This window comes from Gadus chalcogrammus, chromosome 4 (assembly GCF_026213295.1).
Source record: "Gadus chalcogrammus isolate NIFS_2021 chromosome 4, NIFS_Gcha_1.0, whole genome shotgun sequence".
In the NCBI taxonomy this organism is placed as follows: Eukaryota; Metazoa; Chordata; class Actinopteri; order Gadiformes; family Gadidae; genus Gadus; species Gadus chalcogrammus.
The window spans coordinates 6,644,323-6,671,323 of record NC_079415.1 but is presented as its reverse complement, the minus strand read 5'-3'; the positions used below and the strand labels follow the sequence as shown (position 1 = coordinate 6,671,323).

Sequence of the window (27,001 nt, the reverse complement as noted above, 5' to 3'; positions counted from 1 at the left end):
AACTATATGCTCTGTAAGGTGACCTTGGGTGTCTTGAAAGGCGCCTCTAAATTAAATGTATTATTATTATTATTATTACATATGAGAGCACATATAATCCTGATATACACTAATGTTACTGAAAGCCAGCGCTGCAAAGATTTTCTTAGCAATCTCCCCTCTTTGGCTCTCACACACACGCACGCACACACACACACACACACACCCACACACACACACACACACACACACACACACACACACACACACACACACACACACACACACAAATATACGCGCACACACATGCACACACAATCACACGCATCTAAACATACACTCTTTGTGGATCATATCTGCAGATCCTAAGGCAAAGCAAAGGTTTGTTGACATATAAAAGCCTTGAATAATCCCTGTTACACCAGAGGTCTTTCTCTCTCCCTCTCTCTCTCTCCTCTCCTATACAGGAGAGTTTGTATGTTCTATATTGTTAACCATAGGTTACTTCTTGTCTCCCTCAATGCACCTTTTCTAATATGGCTCCTCCCTTAATGTTATCCACGTTATGCCCCCTTTAGTCTATTTGAATAGCTTTTACATGTTAAGATATCCAGTTATGGTAACATATGTTGAGAAATGCTGACCTGCAAACATAACGCTGATTAAAAATGTCCTCATAATGACCAAAGTGCGCCATTGATAACAAACTTTAAATTGACAAGGAAAACTAAGGAAGAAGAGGAAGAGTCAAACCAGCAAACGATTGACATTCTCCACATATTTGCTAAAACTGTTTACTTTCTTACTTAAATCTGTGTGTTCTCAAACCTGTAGAACAGAGAGCACACATTTCAATGACTTGTGTATGTGGGTTTTTGTGTGTGTGGGTATGTGTGTGTGTGTGTGTGTGTGGGTGTGTGTGTGTGTGTGTGTGTGTGTGTGTGTGTGTGTGTGTGTGTGTGTGTGTGTGTGTGGGTGTGTGTGTGTGTGTGTGTGTGTGTCTGTGTGTGCGTGTGTGTATATGCATGTGTGAGTACATGTGTGTGTGCGAGTATGTTTAAGTGCTGTCTGTTATTTGTGTGTGCTTGTCTATGTGAGTGTGTGTGTTTACAGTGTGGCCGGGGGGGCTGAAGATATCCATTTCCCACGGAACCAAACACCAAACACTGAACCCCCTCGCGTTTGTTCTTCACCTTCTAATGTTCCTCTTCAAACGGGTTTCGCCACTCCTCCCTGCAATTTATCTTCTTCTTCTGCCCTTTATATTTACGACCTGACAGTGCCGGTCCTCCCCTGTCCAGGTGTGAACCTAGTCTAACGTGTCCACGCACATTCAAACACAGTCGTAAATATCCCCTAAAATATACTACATTTATAGATCTCATTGTTAATCTCATTTGCCTCCATGTTTACCTTGGCAGATTATTTTTTAATAAATGTGACACTTTCGTTGACCTTTGACCCCCCTCCACCCCCTCCCCCGTCCATTAAACTCCCTGCCCCACCCTGACCACTATCTCTGTCCCTCTCTCAGTGATTGTGCTGTTTTACCATTCATTGTTAAGTGATTCGGCGGTTGCTTCTATCCAAAATGATTTGCAGTGACTTCAGATACAAGGAGTCACCAAGGAGCGCTTTGGGGTTAGGATGCTTGATCCAAGATCCTTCAGATTAAAAGTCTGAAACCAGAACCTTACAACCTAGCCACTGCAACACGTGTATCATCGTCTGCTGCTTCTGTGGAAAGCCCCTTGCACACACGCACACCCCCCCCCCACACACACACACGCAACCCTCCACACACACACTTCGGAACAGGAAGGCCCAATGATTAATTATGACTAGTGTAGACGTGGAGGTGCGGTCTTGACATCAACATTGAAAGAACCTCGATGTGCTAAGAGCATTGTGTGTGAGTCTTCGGTGAATCAATAAGCACTTCGGTTTTGGCTCAATTACATTCTATTGATTCATTTGGTTTAGTGATTCAGGGAATCAGGGCGAAGTGAGTGTCTCCATTTTGATCAGGCAGTGAACGGGGCGGAAGGAATTGAATGCATTGTCGAAATAACCCCTCACTCAATACCATCCCACAATTATCCATTTCAAATAAATAAATAACAATCTCTGCTTAATAATCCCTCCATGGTGACTGCATTCCCTCTAGGGCCCTGTCCCCACCAGGGCCCTGTCCCCACCAGGGCCCTGGGGATTATGTGTTGGAATGTGTACAATGCGTAACCGAGACTAGGCCAGCGGCCGAGCCCTTTCTCCCTCTCCCATCACCTAACTTCCTAAAGTGCATTCCAGCTAGCATAGGCTGCTAACTAGGACCTGCCTCTATGCCACTCCTCTTCATGTACCCTATTTCAATAAGACAGCCCCCCCCCCATAGTTATTATTTCTAATAGTAAACTAAATTGCCTTACATTCCCTTTGAAAATGGCCAATAGCCACAATGTGCTGTTATGCTGCTTGGCAGACTTTTTAACTACCAGTTCATGTATTTTAAACGCTACGCGCGCTTTGTCTGCCTTCCGGGGGAGCCGAGCACTTCAGCCACCAAATATAGGCAATACAAAACACTGTGTAGTTGTAGTCGTGTTTTGTGGGATCAACATCACACCGTTAATTCCTACAGAACCTACACACCAACAACGAACGACCGCCATCGGTCTCAACAATATCCAAAGCAATGTGGGGGGGACATCATTTTCCAATGGGTTGGCCTGACGACATGACATCACACATGCATCCCGGGCCGTAGCTTCTGTGTCCAGGGAGGTGCAGCCTCCTCGGGGATTGATATTTCAGAAATGCCCCCCCGGCTGTGGAATGTATGTAATGTAGAACCAGAGTGTCACACCGAACCAGAGTGGCTGGCGAGGGGGGGGGGGGGGGGGGGCCTGTGCACTATTGTTTCCCTGGGTTTTACAGAGGAAGGGCTGTTGTGACAAGCTAGCTCCCATAACATTCTGATGCTGGGGAAAGTGTGTGGGAAAAGTCAACTGTTGTACTGCTGCAGAGTCCGCTGGATGGTTGTCCCTGGTGCCGAGGAGAGGCAGACTTTCAGTGGGTCTTCCCTAGACAGACCAGCGATCGAGGAGTGGTGGCTGTGGCTGTGGCTTGGCTCTCCAAGACGTGGCCCATTTATTTTTGGTCCTATCTCTTAACAGGTCTAAATTAGAGCCTTTTCCCTTTCCTTTCCAAATAAAACCCCAGCAAACCCTGGTCTCTCTCTCGCTCCCTCTCTTTCTTTCTATTTCTTTCTCTCTCTCTCTCTCTCTCTCTCTCTCTCTCTCTCTCTCTCTCTCTCTCTCTCTCTCTCTCTCTCTCTGGCTCTCTCTCTCTCTCTCTATTGTGTGTGGAGTAGGTCAGGCCTGATTTAGTGCAGGGATACCACTGGGTTGTCCATGCAACTTAACAGGTCCTCTTGCGTTTATAGACTTATAAGTGAGTGGGTGGGCCACTGTATGACGTTAGCATTCACACACACACACACACACACACACACACACACACACACACACACACACACACACACACACACACACACACACACACACACACACACACACACACACACACACAATAATGAGGTTGCGTACATGCAGCAGAATAGACTGCAAAGGTCAAAAACTTAAATTAAAAAGGCTTTTGATCTGTTTATTGTACATGGGAAAAACTTTAGGCCTGACCCATAATGGTTTCCATTTGCAGGCCGATGAAGGGTTGATATACGAAGGAGCTTAATAGCACTCAACAAGCAACCTAAAACATATGTTAAGCTCCTGTCCAGTCCAACCACAATCCTCGAGCTAGGTTATGAGCAAGTAGAGAGAGAGAGAGAGAGAGTAATACGAACCAACTTTTACTTTGAAGAGAGGGTTTATAATGGCGCCATTGTTAAACATAATGAGAGGCAGGTTTTCCCCGCCTGTTCTCCTGTGTAAATGCGGTTTAGTCATGTTCCAATTGCCAGATATCCCTGAACTTTATTTACATTAAAGAGTAACCCATTGTAAGAACAACACCACCTCTGGTCAACATGTGTAATTACAATTGGGTTTCAGATTTCTGGCTTCTGCTTGACTCAAATCAGGGACTGCTTGGCTCGAATCCACTTTGCCGCAATTTCATTTAAATCATATTAATTTGAATCTGCTGAATCTGATTTATTCTGCTCAAAATAATCTGATATCCAGTTCTGGGAGTGTGGGATATTTTTGTACTTTGTTTAATATGACGAGGGTCAACGTAGCGCAAAGATCAGGCCACAAATCTGGAATGTGTTGTTTCATCCAAACCCAGGTTGTAAAAAATAGACTCGGTGCAAATGTCACAGTCTTTCACTTTGCCTGTAAATACTTGTGGTTCCCTCTGTAGCAAACCCTGCCCCTGAGATAAAAAACCAAACCACACCACATGGAAGCGAGACCTCTCATTTTGGTTTGGCTCGTTTCAGCTCAGATCTCACTTCCAACACGGGCAAACGGAGAGCTTGGGCGACATTTTTATAGTCGAGTGCTGAATACTTTTATCCGGATAGGGAATGCTATAGCAGCCTACTGCTATCATTTTGGTACATCGGGAGGTCAATGCCTGAATGTATACAATGCGTCTGAGAATCAACTTTTCAAAATTTTGTATTTTTGGGCAAGTATTCAGTTTTGACAATTCACTGTCATTTCTTTGACCTCATCATATAACTCTGGATAGCTGGATTGCAAATTGTTGTGTCGGTTGAATCAAATCTGGGTTTTTTGTGAGTGGTTATCTGTGAGAAAAATCTCTGAAACCAGTTGATTGATCGCAAGGCAAAGCCTGGATATTACATTTTCAAGAATAGACACTATATTTTACTATCATCAATTAGGCTATACAACGCTACAAATGTTTTTCTCTATCTAGACTTGCTTTTTAATTAGGCTGTTGTCACATTGGAACAGAGAAACACTTAATTACAAACCACGTCTCTAAAGAGACATGCTTTTTAATAGTTTTTTAATTGCTGTTGCCATATTTATCTTTCCCAATGTTTTTGTGAGGTCAATACTAACTCAACACTTGATCGAGCATTTACCGTTGAAACTGAATGAACACGTGCATTCCAACGGACTCTCTTTGTGCAGCCCGGTGTGCGCTTTGTTTAGCGACACACAACCGAGGGCCCGAGGCCTATAATCTCTCCAGTGAGAGACCATGAATGGACGGTCTGTTGACTCACCGAGTCACTCCGCAACTGTGGGTACTTTTTGAATCCCAAGATGACAGTCTACCAGAGCATCCAGTTACCTAATAACCCGCCGCTGTGGCTGACGCGATCGCTGCCTGGGGCTATACACACACACAGGGCCGTTGCACCAAATCCTGGGCCCCTATACAAGAGGTACTGATGCCCCCCCCCCCCCCCCCCCCCCCCCGCGAAACCTGGAAGAATATCGGTCGAACATTCAATTATTTCACCATACTTTGGTCAATCATATGACTTCTGTCATATGAGCTTACAAGGTGAAAACGTCATTCATTCTTCAAATAGGCTACTCAAAGATGACATTATACGTTAGGCTACTCATTAGGTTTTGTGGTAGCAAACTTGGTGGAAATGTGTCACAGGCAGACAGTAACGGTTACGGTAAATTTGCTGGCTTTTGATGCGACACATCGGTTTTCACATATATTTGTAGGTATACACACACACACACACACACACACACACACACACACACACACACACACACACACACACACACACACACAATTTAGACTGCTTAATGTGAATGTGACAAAATACATCACTGCACAGTTTCTGGCGAGATTAAATGAAGCATTGTGATGATTGTGATTTGTGGTTCGATATCAAATCATCATGAATAGTTGACAAGCTTACAAAGAAAATATTTAAATAAAACCAGAATAAGGTAAATATAACCAAGTGCAAACATGTACACACAAACACACACTAAATAACGGTCTGGTAAAAATGTAAACGATCACAAACAGACGTTGCCAACGACCTTTGTTCCTCCCCTGTTAGATTCAAGTCCAAACAGTTAAACAACACACAAGTGAATGAGCAAACAAACGTGTAGGTATTAAAAGCCAACGACATGTGTACGTTACAGTAACTAGCCGTTTATTGGCTTTGGCTCCCTAGATTGGCCTGGGTGCTTAATGATAAATATGAAAAAAGCCGGTCGCATTAGGCAAAGCTTAGAAAGTTGGCATTTCTTCGCTGTTTATTAGAAAGGCTTCGAAAGTTGGCATTACGTTGCTGCTCATTAATTGGGTGTAACGTCCTATAATTCCGCTAAGCGTAGGCCTATTGCTTGTATCCAAAAATGTGTCTTAAGTTGTGTGCGTTTCTGTGAAACGTCCACTTTTGCACGTTTGAAAGTGCATATAAAAAAGAATAGATATGTATTCAAAAGTAAATTGTTAATCAACCATAAACGATCATCCCAAATCGATTATAAATTATGACATATTTAATTTACGTCCTGTGTAGTCTCCTAGCCCTGCGCCCATTGGCTGTGTGTTGCTGTTAGTTGTCAGTAGGAGTGGCTCTACTGTAAGCTGACTGCCTGGCTGTCAGAGATCCACCAGGCACCGTCCGGGCAACACTCGACCGTATTAACACCAACGACCTGTTCCGGGAAAGCCTATATTGCTAAGTTAGTTTGTGTGTCTTTCTTTTTTCTTTAAAAACCTAGTCACATCAATACTTTGTGGACCAGGGTAAGTGTTTCGTTTCGGTTCTGAGGACCTGCGGGGGTCACGGTGGAGTTCGAGGGGTCGGTCTAGTCGAGGGAGCGGAGAAGGAAGAAGCGACCAGAGAGGACAGCCGGCGAAGCCGCTTTCTAAGAGGAAACCGTAGATTGCTAAGCGAATACCGCTCTTTGTGTCCCACAACTTAAACCACATATCGGCTCTGCTCTCTTGCGGATATATGTGGCAGAGACCCCGCCGAACTTCGTATCAGTGCGCTTTATGAGCTACTTTGGATGCAGTTACGGCCGTAACGAGAACTTTTCTCCGCCCATGACTTGGAATAGCACGATGAGCAGTGGCTACAGTAGCTTGGAAGAGGACTCCGAAGAGTATTTTTTCACCGCCAGAACCTCTTTTTTCAAGAAACCCTCAGGGAAACCCACAGAGAGCAAGGTAATTTAAAAGACTTGTGTAACATTATTTGCTCTTTTTTTTATTTTATTTTTAATACCTTTTGTAAAACAATGAACCTCCCAACCTGTTTATATTGTGACAACGCACAAGTTCCACAAAACCCTTTGAACAGACACCATTTGCATTAAAACAAAGACATGCCTTAATCCCATTGTCTGTCACGAGAACGTGATAACATGTCATTGTATCAGTTAAGCAGCCACCATGCTGGGTGTGTCTTACCGCTTTTTGTCATGTTTATTTTTTAAACGGGTAACCGCAATTTAAATTCATTAGACAAACAGTTTCATAAGACTTATAGCTATCTAGCCTACTTTTGTTTATGAGTGATTGTCCCGTCCCTAACTGCAGACAGAAATTAAGTCTGGCTCAAATGGATTTTCTCTAAATCCCAGACATTCAGCTCTAACAGGTGTAGGGAAAAAAAAAAAAACTAGGTCACCTTCATATCCTTGACTTAATTCAGAAAAAGTCAGCCAACTGTCTCTCACACCTACTCATTTGCACAAAACGAAACGTGCTACGCTGTCGGCCTATTACAAAAGTCCAACATTCTTCTATGACACACACACACACACACACACACACACACACACACACACACACACACACACACACACACACACACACACACACACACACACACACACACACTATTAACTCTCACAGTAGAGAACAGCTGGTTTGTTCCACTCAGTTAAGATCCAAACTTGGAGAAGTGCACCATTCTTCTTGTCTGCCCGTGTGAGTGAGTGAGAAAGAGAGATCCATTACTTGCAGATTCAGCATGGTGACCCTTCACATTTTCATAAAATGCCCTTGACTAAGGTCCTCGTTCATTATGCATGTGTGCGCGCACTTTACTGCATGTATGGCTGTGTGTTTGTTTGCACGTGCACATAAGTACACAAAGAGCTGGTCTATAGTGTTGGCCCAAGGGTCGGTGCCCCAGAATAGCTGATGGGTCAGAATGTTGGTGTCCCATAGAACAGCACTCGGCCTTCCTAATGGTGATTTATACAGATTTTATGAGAGGGGGGGAGAGGCAAGGTATACAATTAGTGGAGAGGTGTGGTTCCCTTATATTACTATAGGCAGGGAAACGAGCTGGGAAAAAGCTGATTTACACACAAACAACCACGCTCACACTCACACACATTCCTACCCTGGTCCGTCAATCACATTTGTATGTGAATGGTTTTACTGTAGAGGGGAAATGTCACACTCACCAGTGCCTCTCTGTCTCTCTTCATGTGAGCCTCTCTAAGTAGTAATCCCATCCACTACAACTACCACCCCCACCCCAACCCCCCCCCCAGGCCCAGACAGAGCCGCCCAGCCATCGCCGCTCATATTCAATTCAGACCATATTCATCAGACGCTGCAGTGTCTGCCAGCCTCTGGACAGCTCTCAGAGCTGGGCCTTCCTGGGTCGGTGTTGGCAGCTCACTGCCCTCCCTGGCTTGACTGGTGCTGTGGGCGCCGGGTCCACTGAGGCGTGGCCCAGCCTACGCTTTGCGGGAAACGGGAGCCAAACCGCTCGCAAAAAGCCAGTCATCCGCCTCCGAGCATTGTCTTGAATGGCACAGCTTTGCAAGAACTTAAAAAAAAATAGCAACCAGATACTAAGATCATGGGGTAGGGAGGGCGCAATCTCTAGTGAATCGTTGATCAGTCATCACTGGTGCAGGTTTTGTTATTGACTCAAACTGATGTCGGCCAGGGGGTTTCACTAACCATAGGTAACGGATACTGTGCCACTCTTACAAGTGGTGCTGTCCCAGGTTTGATTTATTAAGCTTGTGGCTGGCATCATCTTGCGAATTATATTCCAATAACTAAAAGGCTACTAATAACTACTAATGCTTGTTAGTTTCAATGTTTTGCAAACCGCCTACTTTGAGATTTGTACTCTTCAAACCTGTCCTGTTCTTGGAAACGGATAATCTAATTTTGCCCTGCAGGCCCCCATACCCAAATCGAATTTGTTAGCCACAATTTGTCTGGGGGTTTAAAGCAACACACTACGCTACCTTTTAGCAGAAATAAGACCTAATTGAAGGGCTCTGTAGAGAAGGGTGGGGCTTACACGTGGCCATGCCCCTACTGTACATCTAAAGCTGCACCACTGTGGAAACACATGGACGCTGTTATCAGCCCACCTGTTGATAGTGTTGAAGGTCGCTCTCTGGGTCTTATTTACATGGTGGCCATTCTGGTAACAAACGCTTCAGTTTAGCCGGCCAGCTAGCGTTATGAATTATTTTGAGTCGCTGCAGGAACACTTATGGATCAAAACTCCACAAGTGAAACAAACTTTTTGTCAATGGCTGTTTATTAATTTGCTCGATGGCACCGATTGGTGCCATGGGGATGTCACTTTCCTCAAAGAATAATAATAATCGTCTGATTCGCTTGCCACACATTTCTCAGGTTGGACCCTTAAAAAATGAGATTATTCACCTTAAGAGGGTATCCTCACCCGACCAAAGACCACTCTCTCAGTAAATTGAGTTTTCGTGTTTTAAGGGTTAAAGAGTAGAATTTAAAAAGTAAAAACGGTTAGACGAAAAAAAAGTTGCATCGTTCTGCCAAACGGAAACAAGAGCCCGTTGTGGAGGGCAAACGGCTCCCTCAGCAAACACAATGTAATGCAAGTCTGTGTTGAGAGGCACGTGAGACAGCGCCCTTGGCTGATATCACCAGCTGATGAAAGGGAGAGGCAGATGGGGCATGCCTCCAGTTCCTCAAGCAGAGGGCTGCTAAATCTAGCAACCATCTGCACACTCCACTCCTCAGCAAACGTCTTGGAAGGAGTTTTGTCGTTTCATTTTGTATATTCATTTATAAACCATGTCCTGACGGATACTTGGACGGTTTGTCTTCCCTGGGGTAACGTTTTAAGCATCGTCTAGATTTGCCTTCCATTGAATCACATTAGCTGCATTTTTAACCTTCAAACTGTATTGCTATTTCACGTTGCTAATTTGGTTTCTGTTTTATAGCAAAGAAAGAAACAAAAGCGATCATCTTGCACAGTTTACGCAAAACTCCCCAGTCAGTCATTCCAGAACAGTTTATAACACCAGTAGATGATGTATGATACCTTTTCACGACACAACACAACACAGGGTTGCCTTTGGTACACAAATGATAACCCACTGATAACAGAAGTGAAGATGGACACGGGACAGGATGGGACGTGGGGCTGGGCAGATGGGCTGAAAGATGAGTGGAGGTCGGAGAGTATAGCAGGGGAAAAAGATGGACAAGACACACAATACAGTTCTGTATAAGACACTATCAAGTACTGTCAATCTGCTGCAGGCACTCTAAGGAAATTCCCGTGGATTCCGGTCGCCTGATCATCCATAAGATAAACTGTCGGATCCGACCGCAACATGTCGACATGCCCCAACCCGTGGTTGTCACATTTATGGAACCACAAAGTCTCCATAACACGTGTGCCCATTATTTTACAAAAGATGACATCAATGACCCTGTGCATATTTCTCCCTCTCATTCTCTCAACTCTGAGTAGGCTAATATATGACATCACCTACCAGTATACCCAGGATGCTTACACCAGGGTAGCAGCACCCTAGGGCCTAATTTTTTTTTTGTTTAGTTCCGGTTTCCGACCGACCCTGTCAATTTTTGTGCGACCCAAATTATTTTATGAGCTTTAAAAATAAAAATAAAATATATATTTTTTTATGCAAACTATAATTACGTTTTTGTACAGCTCCTCTTCATTCTATCCAAGGATGAGCGAATTTTCTCGTTTTTAAATGAAAACAACCTACCTATCATTCGCTGCCGCTGGAAAAAATAAAAAAAATTTAGGCCTAGAGCCTCAAACTAACCTGTAAAACCCCTCTCTTTGCTGCATCAGCCTTCCCTGTGCATCGGTTGCATTATATTATCGGTGCTTCTGCAGCAGCAGAGATTTGTCTGTTACTTTCGGTACTGTCCCTTGGCAGCGCAGCTATTCAAAGTTAAGCTCTTCTGCTTCTAAATAAGTCGGCCTATCTCATGTCCAAACCCCACTCATATCCTCATTCTCATTCTCGGCCTCTTTCTCTTCCTCCATTTCCTTCCCCTTTCTGTCGTATTCCTCCTGCTATTCCTCCCTCTCTCCCCCTGACTCACCCCCCTACATGTCCTGGTTGCTCTCACTCTTCCATTGTGTTTTGGTTCCTGACTCTTCTCACTTCGGTGTCCGGTTCTGTCAGACGCTGAACTTCTGACCGCTTTTGAAAAATAAGACTGAGAATTAAGCTTTTTTTCTTAGTTTTTTTACACCTATCCCCATACCTAATTCTAAACGTTTGTAAAAAAAAAAATATGCTTGTTTATATTGTACTTTGATCAAAGCGCTGGCCACCCCAAGACCTGACCCAACCACATCCAAAGCCATAGTTAATACATGATCCTCCGTTGAATAGACACGCTTATGTCGTCATTCTTTTATTTTCTGAATAAAAACAACCTTGTTATAAACGGTTTTGTATTACACATTATCTAGGCCACCTCCAGATAGTCCTTCTTTCAGGACGTCTTCACAGGGCTGCAGCAGTTAAGGCGGGGTCTAACGGTAGGCTGCTGAAGACTACCTCTAATTAGGGGTCTATATAAATACACTACACTTGACCCTGGACTTCGGATTCTGCGGGAGATTTGCCACCATGTCGTCCATTTGTAAACAACTCTTTCGTATCTTCTTTGACGTTTGAGTTTTGACGTTACTCCTCTCCTGTTAGTTTCTAAAGCATACTTTTACCCCTAAGTACTAGCTAAGTACGGTTCAATAGGTGAACGAGGAGCGGTGCTATACGGTACAATTGGCTAAAGAAGGATTTAACTTGCTTCCATTTATCAGACTGGCAGGCGCCAATCTCCACAATGTCAACACGCTTGTATGCTATCTTGAATCTCAGACACAAGCCACACACAATAAGAGTGAAAATTCCGGGTGCGCCTCAATGTAGCTTGTCGTCAGGAATAGCTTGGACATTCAGGTGCGTGTGTGTGTGACCATCATATGAGTTTTGGGTGTGTTTGAAGTATTCCCAGTCAACCTTTCTTCTGTTTAGACTCACAACACTGCCAAACCGACCTGTAAACCGAGAAGGAGGGATGGGGAGAGAGTGTGTTTGTGTGTGTGTGTGGCCTTGTTTCCTTTCCTTTTGACTGTGAATTAGCTCCCCCCAAGGCTAACAGAGAGGTGAGGCTTGTGGAATTTCTCTTACGTGTGTTGCCCGAGCCGGTCAGTCCAGTCCAGTAGGGCTAGGTAACAATTACAGTTTCTCAAGAACAGCTTCAAAGCCTCAAAGCAGAAGCAGGACTAATGTTTCCAAACGGAAACCACCTTGCTGTTTGGCAGCCTGCACGCATTGTTATCTGTCTAGCTGGTATGTAAACTCTGCCAAATGAACCTGCCGGCTAGGTTTTTGCATTGTTGGTGCAAGGGTCCACTGTTTCTAGCAAACAATAAACACAAAGAGAGATTATGAATGTTTACTGAAGTGAAATGAAGGCGACGGGGCAGTCTGTCAAGAGAGGTGAGCAGAACGGAAGAAGCAGTTAATGCCTTATTGTATGCGTTTCACAAGACTCAACCTGAACCTTTGCTTCAGCGTTGGTTGATGCCGGCTGTCGGGGTGAAGTTTCAATGTTTCCATTGTATTTACGACGCCTTCTCTGGCTCTGCTGTTTGTAAGAGTTCCTCTCGCTCTTTCCCCTTGACTTCCCACTGCTCTGACTGATGTCACGGCTTGAGTTCTTGTATTCATTTGGAACTGTGAGGCCCTGCCTATCTCTCCCAAAATAAGTGTTCCTCACATGGACCAGACACACACACACACATGCACTAGACCTGGTAATAAATCCACCTTTTTGAAGCGAAAACACCTACGTCACGGAGAATATGAGGTCTTTGCGTAGGTGTGCCATAAAGTGAGCACACGTTCTCCTGGTTGTCGTTACTCAGTCGTGCTTGGGAAGGGAAGAGTGCAAGATAAGGCAGAGAGAGTGCATTATGTTCCTGTAGGCTAATGGGGCTAATGGGGCTAATGGACTGCTGCTGGCGTCACGCTAGCCGCCATGAGCTTCCCTGCACAGACCAAACGACTCCTATTTATCACAGTGGTAGCTTCCACATGCAGATTCTGAACAGGTGGACAAGTGCCTTGCCAGCGCTCTCTGTCGCTGTTTGTCTGTCCTGGATTCCTGATACTGACAGCCTCTTCCTGTGTGAGATTTGCCACCTGTTGCATCATATTGCCAAGGTCAAAGGGCACCAGATGGGAGATGAGTACAGCTCACCTTGGGATCATGTTTCATAGATCTAGTTTGCCTCTGCTCGTTGGGGAACAATCAACTCTGATGGTTTTCCTCTTTCTTTCTTTCTTTTTTTCGGTGAAAATATCTTGATGCCTTTATAAAGCCGCACCAAGCTGTTCTTCGTCTTCTTCATGCAAGATTTGTTTTCCCCAACCTAGTAAACAACAGCCTCTTGACTTAAGAGCCTGCAAACATCCCCATATTGAATCGCGCTCAACGCTCAAAACAAACCGTCCAACCGAAGCGCCAAACCCTGGCCAATTATGCATTCGGTTCCAGGAAGCGCACTTCTATACTATCGTCTCATCTGAGCTCCAGCACCAACCAGACCAGTCCTCAAACGCCCTTGAGTGGAGGGCCCGTGAGGGGGGCCATAATGAGACACACCCTTGGCTCACCCTCCTTTCCCGGGTATGTTGGGTGCAAGCTTACCAGGCCGCTGTTGTGCCGATGCCCATCTGGCACTGGTTTGTAGTCAATCTGATCTCCTCCGATCGTTCTTTTCATTCTTTCTCATTCATTCTGGACTCTTCGTATCACAAACCAAATATACAGAAATCTGATTCTGTAGTCACACGCATTGTTACAAGTTTAGAATCCTAAAGCAATACAAGGTCATGTTTGCATTGCATTTCACGTGTATCTAATAGAGTGGCCTTATTCACACAGCTCTCTGTTAAAAACCCATTGTTTAGCCAATCCCTAAGGTAGTGTCACTTTCATTTCCTTTGCTACTAACCCATGCCCTTACATACATATATGTAACAAAACAACCCGACTGGTCTATATGTATATAGACCAGTCGGGTGGTTTTGATGGGATTTCTAAGGTATTCAGGGTTTCCAGTCATGTCTTTGTAGTGGCCAGTTTGCTGTGGTCAACATTATCCTCACATTCGTTCAATCCTTCTGCGGTGTGGTGGTTGTGTGTGCTGGTGTGTGTGCTTTTTCAGAACTTGTTTGGGATTATACCATTGTACATGAGGTGAGTCGGCAGAAAGGACTAGAGTGACATCATTGTTGTCATTGGGCGCGCACACAGACACACACATACGCACACACACACACACACACACAAACACAAACACACACACAAACACACGCCCTTGCACACTTTTGTACTCTGGCACACTTTTTAATAGCGCACCTTTGGACTGTACTTAACATTGGGAGAAGGATGGCAACAACTTCGGAAAAAAAAGTGCAACCTTAATTTGCACTTCAATCGGACACATACAGAATGACTATTGTTTTAAAGGTATAGCATTTCCCATTGTTAGGGACAGTTTTTCACTGTATCTCACATGCCCATTGTGTGATCTGTCAAACCGTGGGACGGTAAGCGTTCAGAGACGCCACACCCTTCCCCTCATGGCTTAGCCCCTCTGTCCTATAACCCCCTCATATGACTATATGAGGGGGTTTCCATGCCTTTGAACATACAGTTGAAGAATGACCCGCTGTGCAAAGAACAGAGATCACATGGCAATATGAATGTGATTAAAAAAAAAAAAAGAAAGCGTGTTTGATGGAAAGCTGGATGAAGTGAGCTCAAATTGGTGCAGCTTTAATCTCAAGTGGATAAAACCCATTTCTCAATGATTGAAAATGCGCCAGTGAAGCCCACATATCAGCGTTTAATAGGCTGAGGAGATTTGTGAAGGAGGTGCAAGGAACGTCATGTTTTGTAGCCCATTTAGTACTAAGGTACCATTTTATATATATTATTATAATGTGCTGTAATATAACTGTATATTATCTTTTTGTCAAGGGTGCCCTGGTCATGTTAAGGTCATGCTTAAAGGTTTCACTTTGCATGATCCTACCAAACTCACCGTGGCCACATTTAGCTAAAAGCCTTGTTGAGTCAAGTGTGTGAAGGATTGGCTTCAGTTCAGCCCTCCTCCTCCACGCTCTGATCTTCCTCTCCCACTGAGTCATCCTCTACCTCGTATCCTGCTACGCATCGCAGTAGACCGGGAGAGAGTCTAACACAATGCTCCCAGCGCACTGTTTGAAGAGCAAAGCCAACTGCGCCGTTCTGCCTGTCAACTGACCTCGGTTACCACAGAGCTAGCCCTAGGAAATGAGACATCGCTAGGGGAAGTGGGGTTTGTTGCTTTACTCACCGAATGCGTTTACACACACACACACACACACACACACACACACACACACACACACACACACACACACACACACACACACACACACACACACACACACACACACACACACACACACACACAGAGGATTGTTATTATTACCAAACAGTACTTCCTGAGTACATGACACATGTGAATTCTATTGGGCGGCTACCCCATACAGTGTGCACACTAACACTCCGTGCACTATGACTTCTGGATTGGGCGCAGCCTTCACAGATGATTGCATCCTGAGGTGGGGTGCCTGCAATGTACTCTCTGCATTGCACTCTGTGTACTGTACTGTATGGGTGGGTGTTTGTTTAGTGGCCAGTAAACACAAACGCTCCCATTCACCGAGCTGAATGGTAACCTACATGTTAATTGTTATTGCGCTGTATAAGCGATACATCTCGTGGGAAAGCAGTGTGGGTCTGCCTAATTCTAAATCAAACTACAGAATGTAATCATTTTGTAAAAATCGCCTCCCCCTTTTCTCAGCATTGTCCAGGTTGTTTCAAACTGCATTTGTTCCGTTTTCGTTTTTGTAAATTTCCTTTCTGGTTCAGCGGGAAAACAAAACAAGTATCCCACCTTCCTTAAAACAAACAGGGGGAGATACCGGGTGGTCCCAAGTCCAGTGCTGGGCCATCACCACAGAATGCCCCACCGTTCTGCTAGCTGGCTCCGCACCCAGACAAAACCAACAAAACAGCTACTCATCCGACCCCTGTATACGGGGGACGTATCGCCTGTCTCCGCGGGCTGCCCTCGTCTCTCTGCGGTCGTGAGGCGGCTTAGTCTGGGTTTAATTGCCCTGCGTGTTTGCCGGTCATGCCTGCTGCAAACTGGAAAGAGAAGAGATCGCTGCCAGGAAGAAAGTTATACATTATATATTTTCTCATGTTTCTTTCATACTGCACTTATCCTGTCTTTGTCAATCTGCCAATCGAGGGAAAAATGGAATTTGTTGAGTCTGTGATTATTCGCCTAGACCCTCTTGACATTAATAAGAACGATAGACACGAGTTTATCATTAGCCTAGCTCTGTGAAGAGTCACTAAACAGAAACACATGCACTTTAAATTGCTATTCCTTCCATTTTTGGTGTCAGTTGGAATCTCTATGGGTGTCTGTAGTGCTTTACGGTGTACTGGCGCTGAGGTTGATTTTAATGTGCTGTAACACTTTAAACGGCCTGCACTGCCAGCATAAGGAGGCTGGACGGCTGGGTCTGTTTCTCTAAACAGCGAGGTTTACCAAACACCCAGGAGGAAACAGAATCCCTCTACCGTCTGTCTCCAGCTGCCATTCCAACATAATTCTCGAACCCTACCGCACTCGGACCTCATTTTGCGCTTGTTCTAACCGCTTAGTTAAATCGTGTTTGGTTCTCAGGCTTGTTTTTTATCTGTGGGTTTGCGGAAAACAGGCTATGGCTGCTATTGCTAAACCAATGAATCAGTCAGTATGGGGTTGAAGCTCCAGAACATAATAGTCCATTGTGGAACTGTCAACAGGCTAAACAACCCGACAGCAACTGGACTACGCTAACATGACTTGACACTTTACAGAGTGTGCAAAATAGACCTGTATGTGGGATTAGCTCTCGAAAAACCCATTCCAGTACACATCATTTTTTATTTTGTGTAAACAATATTTCCCCATGAAATCCACGCCTTTGCTGGCTGACGTTACTGTCTCTTTGATGCCTTTTTATGGCACAACCAGCCAGAACTGTGTGTGTGTGTGGTCTGTCCCCCAACTCATTTACATGTAGTGGTCTGAAAGCCTGACTAACCACAGGTTATCCCCCCCAGGTGTAAATAAATGCCGGAGCCAATCTGTGGTCAGAAGCGATGGGCAGCTGTGGCCGCTTAATGGCTTATATTTAGCTTTCCCTAATGGAGCTAGAGGGGTGTGCATTTGTACGTACGTGTGTGTGTTTGTGCACGTGACTCTCTCCTGTTGGTTCTTTGTGTCCGTCAGAAAGGAGGCTACTTCCTGAAGTGTAGCACACCGTGACAGTACAGGTCGTCTGGTCTGTGCATTAGACCATTAGAGGAGGGGATCTGAGAGTGTGCGATTGCACACGCACCCAGTGCCATTATCACCAAAGTGCCTGTTCCCACTCGGCTAGGAATGCGAAGGGGAAGGGGTGTGTCCGCGCTCCACTTCCTCCCATGGACCCAACAGGAAGTAGCCTTGCAGAGGGGCGAGAGTGGAAGAATGGGAGTGATGTGTTCAGAGAGAGAGAGAGGGAGATGGTATCCAAGGAAAGAGAGACTGTGAGGGGTAAAGGCCAAAGATAATGACCATGGGCCAGACAGCTTTTTGATGCGATTTTGAAGATTATTTTATCTCCAACGGGTTGAGAGTTTGTTAAGCTAGCTCTATGTTGGCGCCAGGTTGCAGGTAGATAATTTCAAAAGCAGGAGAGTGTCCTAAACCAGAACGACACTGCTAAAGTCCAAGCAAGGACGCATGGGCTGAAACAGGCATGATGTGTTTTCCGTGCATGAGAAGCAGACCTACACACTTTCCTAGCACTATCTCCGGCCTCCTGTATAATATCATGACAAACACACACGCACAGAGAGACAGGCCGCACACATGGTGATGTCATCTGTTTACCGGAGCGAGAGAAGTAAATGAGGCAGGCAGTGCTGCGTGGCATGTATCAAGCGAATTAAAGCATTAGTGGCATTACAATAAAAGCTGGGTCGCATGGCATGCACGCAAGCATTACACAAAGAGCAAGCACCTTTTGGCATGACTTTTGACTGCTCGCAGTAATTAACATGGGAAGAATATACGACCGGACAGGAAAATTGCTGTCAAAAACGATTCAATAGTTCATAGTTTATACACCATTTTTTAACCGCTGCACTTTGGGGCGATCTTTTTCGAGCGCCATCGGTTTCATTATCTCTAAGCAGGAGGCGTGTCTGTTTGTTCCGACATGGCGTGTTCCTAAACGGGGGCGATGACCTCATCGGTCTGCAGCTCCGCTCCGGCCTTGTACAGTTTGTTTTGATTTTGGCCAGATCCTTCCACACCCTTGGACAAACACACACGCACACATGCACTTTGGACCGTTCCTTTCACTTGCATCCGCCCCCTGTCGTTGGCTGTAACCAAAACAACGCAATATAAGCGCCCGTGATATGTCATTGGTTCCCAATGTGTTTCCTCACCCCTCGGGTCTGACATAATCTCCTGTGCCAAAGGTCTTTACGCGGTTGTTATTGTCTTGTGTTGTTAGCCTCAAGCTAACCGCGAGTTAGCGTCACAGTGTGTTCATCACAAGCCTAACTGATCCAGTTGGCGTGTAATCATTCACCTCCCGTCAATGGAAAAAAAACAGTGACTAAAGCCAGCAGGTCCCTTCGGTTTAGTCCCCACACACTCGCGCGCATACGTACGCAGGCCTACAGATGAGCAGGGCATATAGGAGCGAGCTCCAGTGTCTTTCCGGTCTCCATTATTCAGAGATTGTGCGTCAAAGACACCGTAGAAGCGGCCTCCTATTTCTAAAAGGTTTCTCTAAATGTGAGCCTGAGTAGCCCTTTGAGAGTGTGCTATATATAGATCGACTTAAAAAGTCAATGTAGGATTTGCATTTTTCAGTGCCATTGAAAACCCTTATCTCTCCATGTTTTCCTGTACTTTGATCCTGTCCGGTTGATGGGATTACAGACAATCTCAGGATCACGTTTGGCTCCGAGCTGTAGGCAGTGACACGACACACCTGGCCTGCCCCCCTTCTCCTGGCTTTACTGTGGACTGGATAACAGACACAAGCCGGTCACAAGCACAAACGAACGCACGCACACACACGCATGCACGCGTGTGTGTGCGTCCATTAGAAGGACTTCTGATGGAAATACTGTGCTGTTGGTTGAGTTGGGGGAGATTAACTTTAAAGTTTCTAGAATGCAGTCGGTTCCCTCCGTTCCCTGCTGTCATCTCTATTCATCAGCGTTTGTTCCAGTAAACCTGCAGACACAGTGTTGTCAACATGGGACCGAAGTTCAGAAGATGTGTATGTTCCCCACGCCACCATATGGGAAACTAATGCTGGTTTCTAGAGCTCCCTCTACTGGCTGCTGAAGTATGATCTGACCCTGAAAGAAATGTCTAGCCCTACACAATAAAAACGAACCGTAATGGATAAATAAGAACTGTAGGTATGGATGAATGAGAGATGTCTCGACATCAAGAAATGCAGCCGAGCGCTGTCTTAGAACACATGGCGGCAACAACAGCTTTAATAGGAAACCCTCGGGGTGGAGAAAGAAATGAGAACTCTCAATCAATAGAGGCTTGTAAAACGTTTTTATTAAATTTGAATTATTTTCAAGATGAGTTGGAAGGGTTCCCACGGCAAAGATAGAGGAGCCTGCGAGATATGGGCATCGACGTGGATTTGAATGGACTGTGTATAGCCACCTGGGCCACATCTGACAGAGAGCAGCCGTCCTCCTCCTCCTCTCCTCCTGGTTCTTTATGTTACAGAGAGACGTGGGTGAAGAGCACACGCTATTCCTGTCGCACCTTGGGGCTGTACACTTGGCACAAATAACAAGGGGTGTACGGGCTTAGAGACAAGTGTGTGTGCGTACTCGTTACATTGGCACCCTGTCTTGTTATTATGTAGTGTGTGTTACCCATATAAGGGTGTGTATGCCTGCAAGACCTCCCTTCGGACTCACCCTCGTGTCTGTGCGTGTGTGTGTGTGCACTGCACGTGCGTGCGTTTACTAGCGGCCGAGGGGAGCTGCGCTATGCCCATGTAAGCACACACACGCACCGCACAGAGATTTGAAACATCTCGGAGGAGTCTCGATATTATGCAACCACAGACCCACACAGATCGTAAAGAATAATTGGAGTTGCAAAGCCACTTATTACACCTAGCATTAGGACAGTCCCAGTCATTAGATGCTATTAGAAAAGGTTTCATTATGAGTTGATGAATAGTCAGGTGCGTAGAGGAATACACTGACAATTTATTTCATTCTATCTGCAGCACTGAATAACATTAAGATTATATAAACACATTTTCAAACACGCCTGTATGTTGGCATGGTGACTACATTGATTGGGAGGAACAAAGACAAGCAGGGTTTTTTTTTTTTCATTTACAGCTCCTCAGGCATTCTACCCATAAAGTTCTATCACCACACACACACACACACGCACGTGCGCACGCAGCTGAAGTTGCTACAAAGAATATGGACTACCTCCCCTGCCCTTTTACTTCTCACACTCACACACGTACGCGGATAGTGGGCATATTGAAACTGTGCTGTGTGGTTGATTCCTGAAATTTTGGATGTAGAACTATGTCCTTATCTCCACATCGCCGACCGTCACGTCACTTGTTAACAGTCTCTAATGGCAGTGAATATTCTGTGCTAAAAATCCCAAATCAACCAATATTGCCGGTATAGAGTCCTGATATATGCCCATTTTGATTCAATTTATAGACCGATAATGTGGAGTCTCTAGAGGCTACACACAGGCTGCCCCATTGTTCAACCATGTGACCTCAATTAGCACATGCTAAGTGGATGACCCTGGCAAAGTCGCATCCTGCAGCCAAATACCCTTCTATACTTCTTTCTTTCCTTCTTTCTTTGGTTCTCCCTTTCTTTTCTTTCCATCTTTCTTTCTTTGGTTCTTTGTGTCTTTCGTCCTTTCCTTCGGTCTTTATTTAGTTCGACCTTTCTTTATTTCATCCTTTCTTTCTTTACCAGTCTGGGAGCCGGCTAATCACGAGGTCATGTGAATGGCCCCGTGGGGCGGGGAAGAGGGGCCTAACTTAGCCCCGTCCCGTGGCCTATTAGCAGACCCATAGGCTGGTGTGGAAGCAAGCCGACGCGTGACTCTGTCATGGCCGATGTTTAATCCTGTAATCGGTGCAACATTAACACCCTGTCTCTCTGTCTCTGTCCACCAGAATGTGGAGAAGGAGAGGGAGCGTCGCACCCAGCTCAGCAGTGAGGAGATCAGGCAGAAGGTGGAGCAGTACAACGCTCTCACCAAGGACCACCTCAAAATGACACTGGTGAGCGAGCGCGCACACACACACACACACACACACACACACACACACACACACACACACACACACACACACACACACACACACACACACACACACACACACACACACACACACACACACACACACACACACACACACACACACACACCCTATATGGGAAACACACGCAACATAATAACAAGACAGGGTGCCAATGTAACAAGCACACACACACACACACACCTTCTTTGATCATCAGGACGTTTTGAAATGTTTGCATGCTCAATGCAAAATTCAGGTAAAGGAGAGAAATGTGACAATGTGAAATACTATGAAGTTGTTTCATAGCGTCCCTGCCCACTCTGTGTCCACGTGCACTGGAACCGTGCACGGCCCATGCGTTGTGCATTAGCGGAGTTCAAGCGGTCTTCCTGTCCCCTCAGGGTCCGGGACCCTCCCTCCCAGCATTCCTCCGCAGCACCGTGAGCCGTGATGTCACTTTCTTGCTATTGTCTGACGGAGCCCTTCTGCCCGTCCCCGGGGGACCACTTCCTGGTCATGTGACTCTTTGTTTTTTTTAACTGTGTGAGCCGCTGCTGTCTCTTGTACAGACGGATACGGTGTGAGCCGTCTGAGCGGATACACATGGACTCCTCTTTCGGCGGCGCGGGGGGGGGGGGGGAGACTGAGCGGGAAAAAGGGGTTGGCCTTGTCAAAATATCAGGCTTCGTTTAAAATAATATCCGCCGCTCTTGAGGAAGAGAAAAAAACGAACGGATGTAATTCCAATATATTTTGAGGACTGCCATATGGTGGCTTTGGTTAACATAACACTTCAGCCTCGTGTCCAACACACACCAAACCGTCAGCATTCTGTGGAAAAATTCAGTGTAAAGCCATTGAACCATACAGGCTGTTTTATGACCATATATCTGATTCTGAAGGATCTAATGGAGCACAAAGGTTAATGCAGCTGGGCTGTACTAAGCCCTTCTTCCCCTGGTCGGCCGGACCACTGGCTGAAGCTTGATAGTGTGATAGCTGTCCCGTTTCCACATCTGTTGGTTTCACCCCATGTGTTTCCTTTGCTCTTATTTCTGTCTCTTTGTCTGCCTTATCATTCGCCCAGCAGATAGACACACACACACACACACACAGACAGACAAGTCTGGCTGTGTGTGTGTGCGTGTCCGAGTGCGTGCTTGTGTGTGTGTGTGCGTGTATGTGCGTGCGCTAAATGTAATGGTGGACCATGTGTTACCCGTTTGCCTAATGGCAAATTAATGTGGTGACCATATTCATCTGTGTTCTCTGGTGTACGTGCACTGAACATTATGTCCACACCCACACACCCACGCACGCACAGACTATAGTACTAGTCATGTACACATATGGAATAACTAGATTTGGTTCTGTCGTCCGGTGTGGGACCATCTGCTCATGGGACATGCGGGAGGGAGGGGTTTATCTAATGGACCGTCTGGCCGCCACAGTGATGGCAACATGAAAACCGTTCAGATCACTTTACCAATTAGTCTGACTCCTGTCACGCTTGTAGTGTTGCCTCCTCGTATGTCTGTATGGTTTGTTTTCTGTTCTGTTTAAAACAGTCTGTCCATGTTATCTGTTGATCCAGGCTCATCACACACTGTATCTGCACTGCTGTACTTGTTGCTGTAATGCAAAGAATCGAAGTAAAAGCTAATTTAAAAATACAAATCACAGATGCATATTATAATGCCGCATATACATGTACATGGCGGCAGCTTTTGTTTACTTCATTCAAAGTGAACGGAATTTGAATACCGGTGTTTTTGTCTGACAATATCTGTATCCATCATCCACTCAACTGACCCTCCCTTCACCTCCACCCTCTCCCTCCCAGATCCCCAACGGTGAGTACACGGGCTTCATCAAGGTGCAGCTGGAGCTGAAGAGGCCGGTCACGGTGCGGGGGGGCACGGGGCCCGAGGCCGGAGAGGAGGCCTTCTACCTCCCGCAGGGAGCCGCCAACACCCTCCACGTCAGCTCGGAGAGCACCGTCAAACAGGTGACTGTCAGGGAGGCCGAACGCGCCAGGGCGCTGACCATGCAGGCTGTAGGCCGTGTGGTGACCTAGGGATCGATTTTCCCTTTGCTTCGTGTCACTTCCTTTCTCCTCTGACCCGGTCCTTTTCCCTGTCCTGTCAATAAAGCCCATAAATAAAAAGATTAATGTTTTTTCCGCCGGTTCATCAGTAGTCCTCACTCATGGTAGTAGACCTTTAAATCTGGGTGAATGGAGTGCTTCCCCTTCCTGTTTTACTTCACATTTGTTTCGACCAATCGTGTGGCGGGGATTGGAAGCGTGTAAATGGAGAACACAAACTCGGCCCACGGTAGTAAGTAGCAATAAAGTGAAGTGGGATACGGTTTCCCCTCAGCAGAATACAGAAACAGGAAGCTGCAGCCTTGCAACCCTGGCAGATTTGGGTTTCCGAACGCGGCTCTGTGTCCTTGTGACCCGGGGTCCCATGATTGTTTTATAACGGTAATCTTAAATTACGTTTTCTCAACACTAATCTTAACGATAAGATTAGTGCTGAGAAACCTTAACTGTCGGGACTCAGAGCCGGCTCAAAGAAAAGCCACAAAATAAGTGGAAGCAGCTTTTCGTGCGCAGACACGGCTCAGACCGACAAAGGGAACATTCCTAGAATGAGGATGAGGTCATGCACGTATTCGTCTATGGTGGCCGCTAACAAATGTGTTTTGGTTCATGTCCTGGAATATTCTGGACCAGACGTGTGTGTGGTTTCTTAACTGGTGTGTGTTTGTGTTTTTTCGATGTAGGTGATCGTCGCCCTGTTGAGGAAGTTCACAGTCGCAGACAACCCGGCGAAATATGCCCTCTACAAGCGCTACAGCAGAGAGGAGCAGGGTAAGAGTGTGTGTGTGTGTGTGTGTGTGTGTGTGTGTGTGTGTGTGTGTGTGTGTGTGTGTGTGTGTGTGTGTGTGTGTGTGTGTGTGTGTGTGTGTGTGTGTGTGTGTGTGTGTGTGTGTGTGTGTGTGTCAGGACATCGAACCCCTCTCTGTATTGCCAAATACCACAGGGCACTCCCCGTTATCAACAGTTGGCCAAGAAAACAGAACCACATACATTACCACATACGCACACACATTTCACACATACATACTCCAACACATTTATCACATACACACACACACACACACACACAAATTTAACACATACACCCACACACCATACCAAGTGTCAGCTGTTCAAGTGTCAGCTCTTCATCAGAAGACTAACTGAGCTAACAGAAGTATGTCTTCAGCCACGTCAAGCACGCATAATATACACAAGTCACTTTCCTCTCCATAAAGGTGGTCTTACATCTCCCAAGTTGTCAAGTCAAAACCAAAACTTAAAACCCACTATTGCTGGGTTTTCATCATCAACTGCGTCGCATGTCTGGTCTATATTTGGATTCATACGTGGTGTTTCCTCTCTTAAGTCAATGAGATTGGTTTGTTTGTGAGTCTAGGCTTAACCGCTTTTTTTTTTCCATAAGACTTTGGGTTTACGCTGGGCTGAATTCAACGTTTAATTTGGTGTTACTAGATGGAGGGAGCTATAGTGTTGTGTGTTTACGGTTTTCTCTCAAAGAATGTTGGGCTATGAGTTGTAACCACAGGGTGTGTGTGTGTGTGTGTCTCTCTGTCTCACTCTCTCCCCTTCTGTCATTCACTCACCCTCAAAGGGATGCTTAATTAAATTTAAAGATCTTTATTGCGGTGGAAAAATAAACATCTACCTCGCTACAGCAGATTAAAATATTACCCAAGTACTGCAAAAACAAAGTGCAATGGATTATTAGTACAAGTTCAGTCCAGAATAGTGGTGAGGGAGTGTATCAAACTATTTCCTGGAGCCAGGCCAAAGAATGAGTCTTAACCCATCTCGGTACTCATTCCCTCTCTCCCCCGCTGTCTCCATCCGTCCCTCTTGACTGGTATCAAGTGGCTGTCGATGCACCTCGACGCTTTGTGTACACACTCACTGTGTGTGAGTACAGGTCCTCCAAACAGGTCCTCCTAGCAAAACGCCATCACATGCACACGCCAACACATCCAGTCCCGTGTAACACCTCCTGACGTCGGTGCCATTCACCACAGACCTTACACACCTTAAACCCAGCTAGTTGGGACTTATGGGGTATTACCGTGTGAGTGTGTGTATGTCTGAGACCATGATTCAGAAAGTTATGCAATGTGCACTTTTTTGTTTGTTAAGAGTTAAGTCTTTTCTTTTTGATGGAAATGTTCCTGTTGTGGAACAATTATACCATCTCAGTTTGTAACCTGAATACGTATGTGCATCACTCACTGTGTGTGTGTGTGTGTGTGTGTGTGTGTGTGTGTGTGTGTGTGTGTGTGTGTGTGTGTGTGTGTGTGTGTGTGTGTGTGTGTGTGTGTGTGTGTGTGTGTGTGTGTGTGTGTGTGTGTGTGTGTGTGTGTCCAGTGTACGTGTGTAAGCTGGCGGAGGTGGAGAAGCCGCTGTACCTTCGCCTTGTGGCCGGACCCGACGCCGACACGTTTGGCTTCGTCCTCCGAGAACAGCAGACTGGCGAGGTCATGGTGGGTCACACTCTCATATTTCTCCCCCTCTCTGTTCATGTTCCTCTCTCGCCCTCGCTCCCTCTGTTAATGTTCCTCTGTTACTGTTTCTCTTGGTCTCGCTCTCTCCGTTAAAGTTTCTCTGTAACAGTTTCTCTCACTCTGGCTCTCTCTGTTACTGTCTCTCTCGTTCTCGCTCTCTGTTAAAGTTTCTCTAACTGTTTCTATCATTCCTGCTCTCTGTTACTGTTTCCCTTGCTCTGGCTTTCTCTGTTACTGTCTCTCTCGCTCTCTCTGTTACTGTCTCTCTCTCGCTCTGGCTCTCTAAGTTACTGTTTCTCTCGCTCTCTGTTACTGTTTCTCTCGCTCTCTCTGTTAATGTCTCTCTTGCTCTCATTGTTAATGTTTGTCTCTGTGTCTCTCTGTGTATTTGGTTAACTTTCACATACTCCTCTCCTTTTTTAAGCATGTTCCCTCGTACATGTTTACAGTAACATAACTTCACAACAATACAGTAGGATGTTATGCCAATGCAACATGAGATGGAGGAGCGTGGTAGCATCTGTCGCTACACGCATCTCTCCAATGTACTGGTCCTATCAATGACAGAAGTTCATTACAGTAGCAGACGCCATTTTGGTTCTGCTGCTGTGGCTGCAATATAATTAATTGTTAACAAGTTACGTTATTAATCGGAG

General features: G+C 45.7%; 1 protein-coding gene across 1 annotated transcript in view; it reads left to right on the top strand.

Annotated features, from left to right (window-relative positions):
• The window catches only part of rassf3 (Ras association domain family member 3), a 57,057-nt gene that overhangs the window by 27,939 nt on the left and 2,117 nt on the right, over window positions 1–27,001 (top strand). Inside the window, exons 3-6 of the mRNA XM_056589221.1 lie at window positions 21,618–21,725; window positions 23,590–23,754; window positions 24,537–24,624; window positions 26,209–26,324. Of these exons, the coding sequence (XP_056445196.1) occupies window positions 21,618–21,725; window positions 23,590–23,754; window positions 24,537–24,624; window positions 26,209–26,324 (477 nt within the window). The remainder of the gene's footprint in view (window positions 1–21,617; window positions 21,726–23,589; window positions 23,755–24,536; window positions 24,625–26,208; window positions 26,325–27,001) is intronic.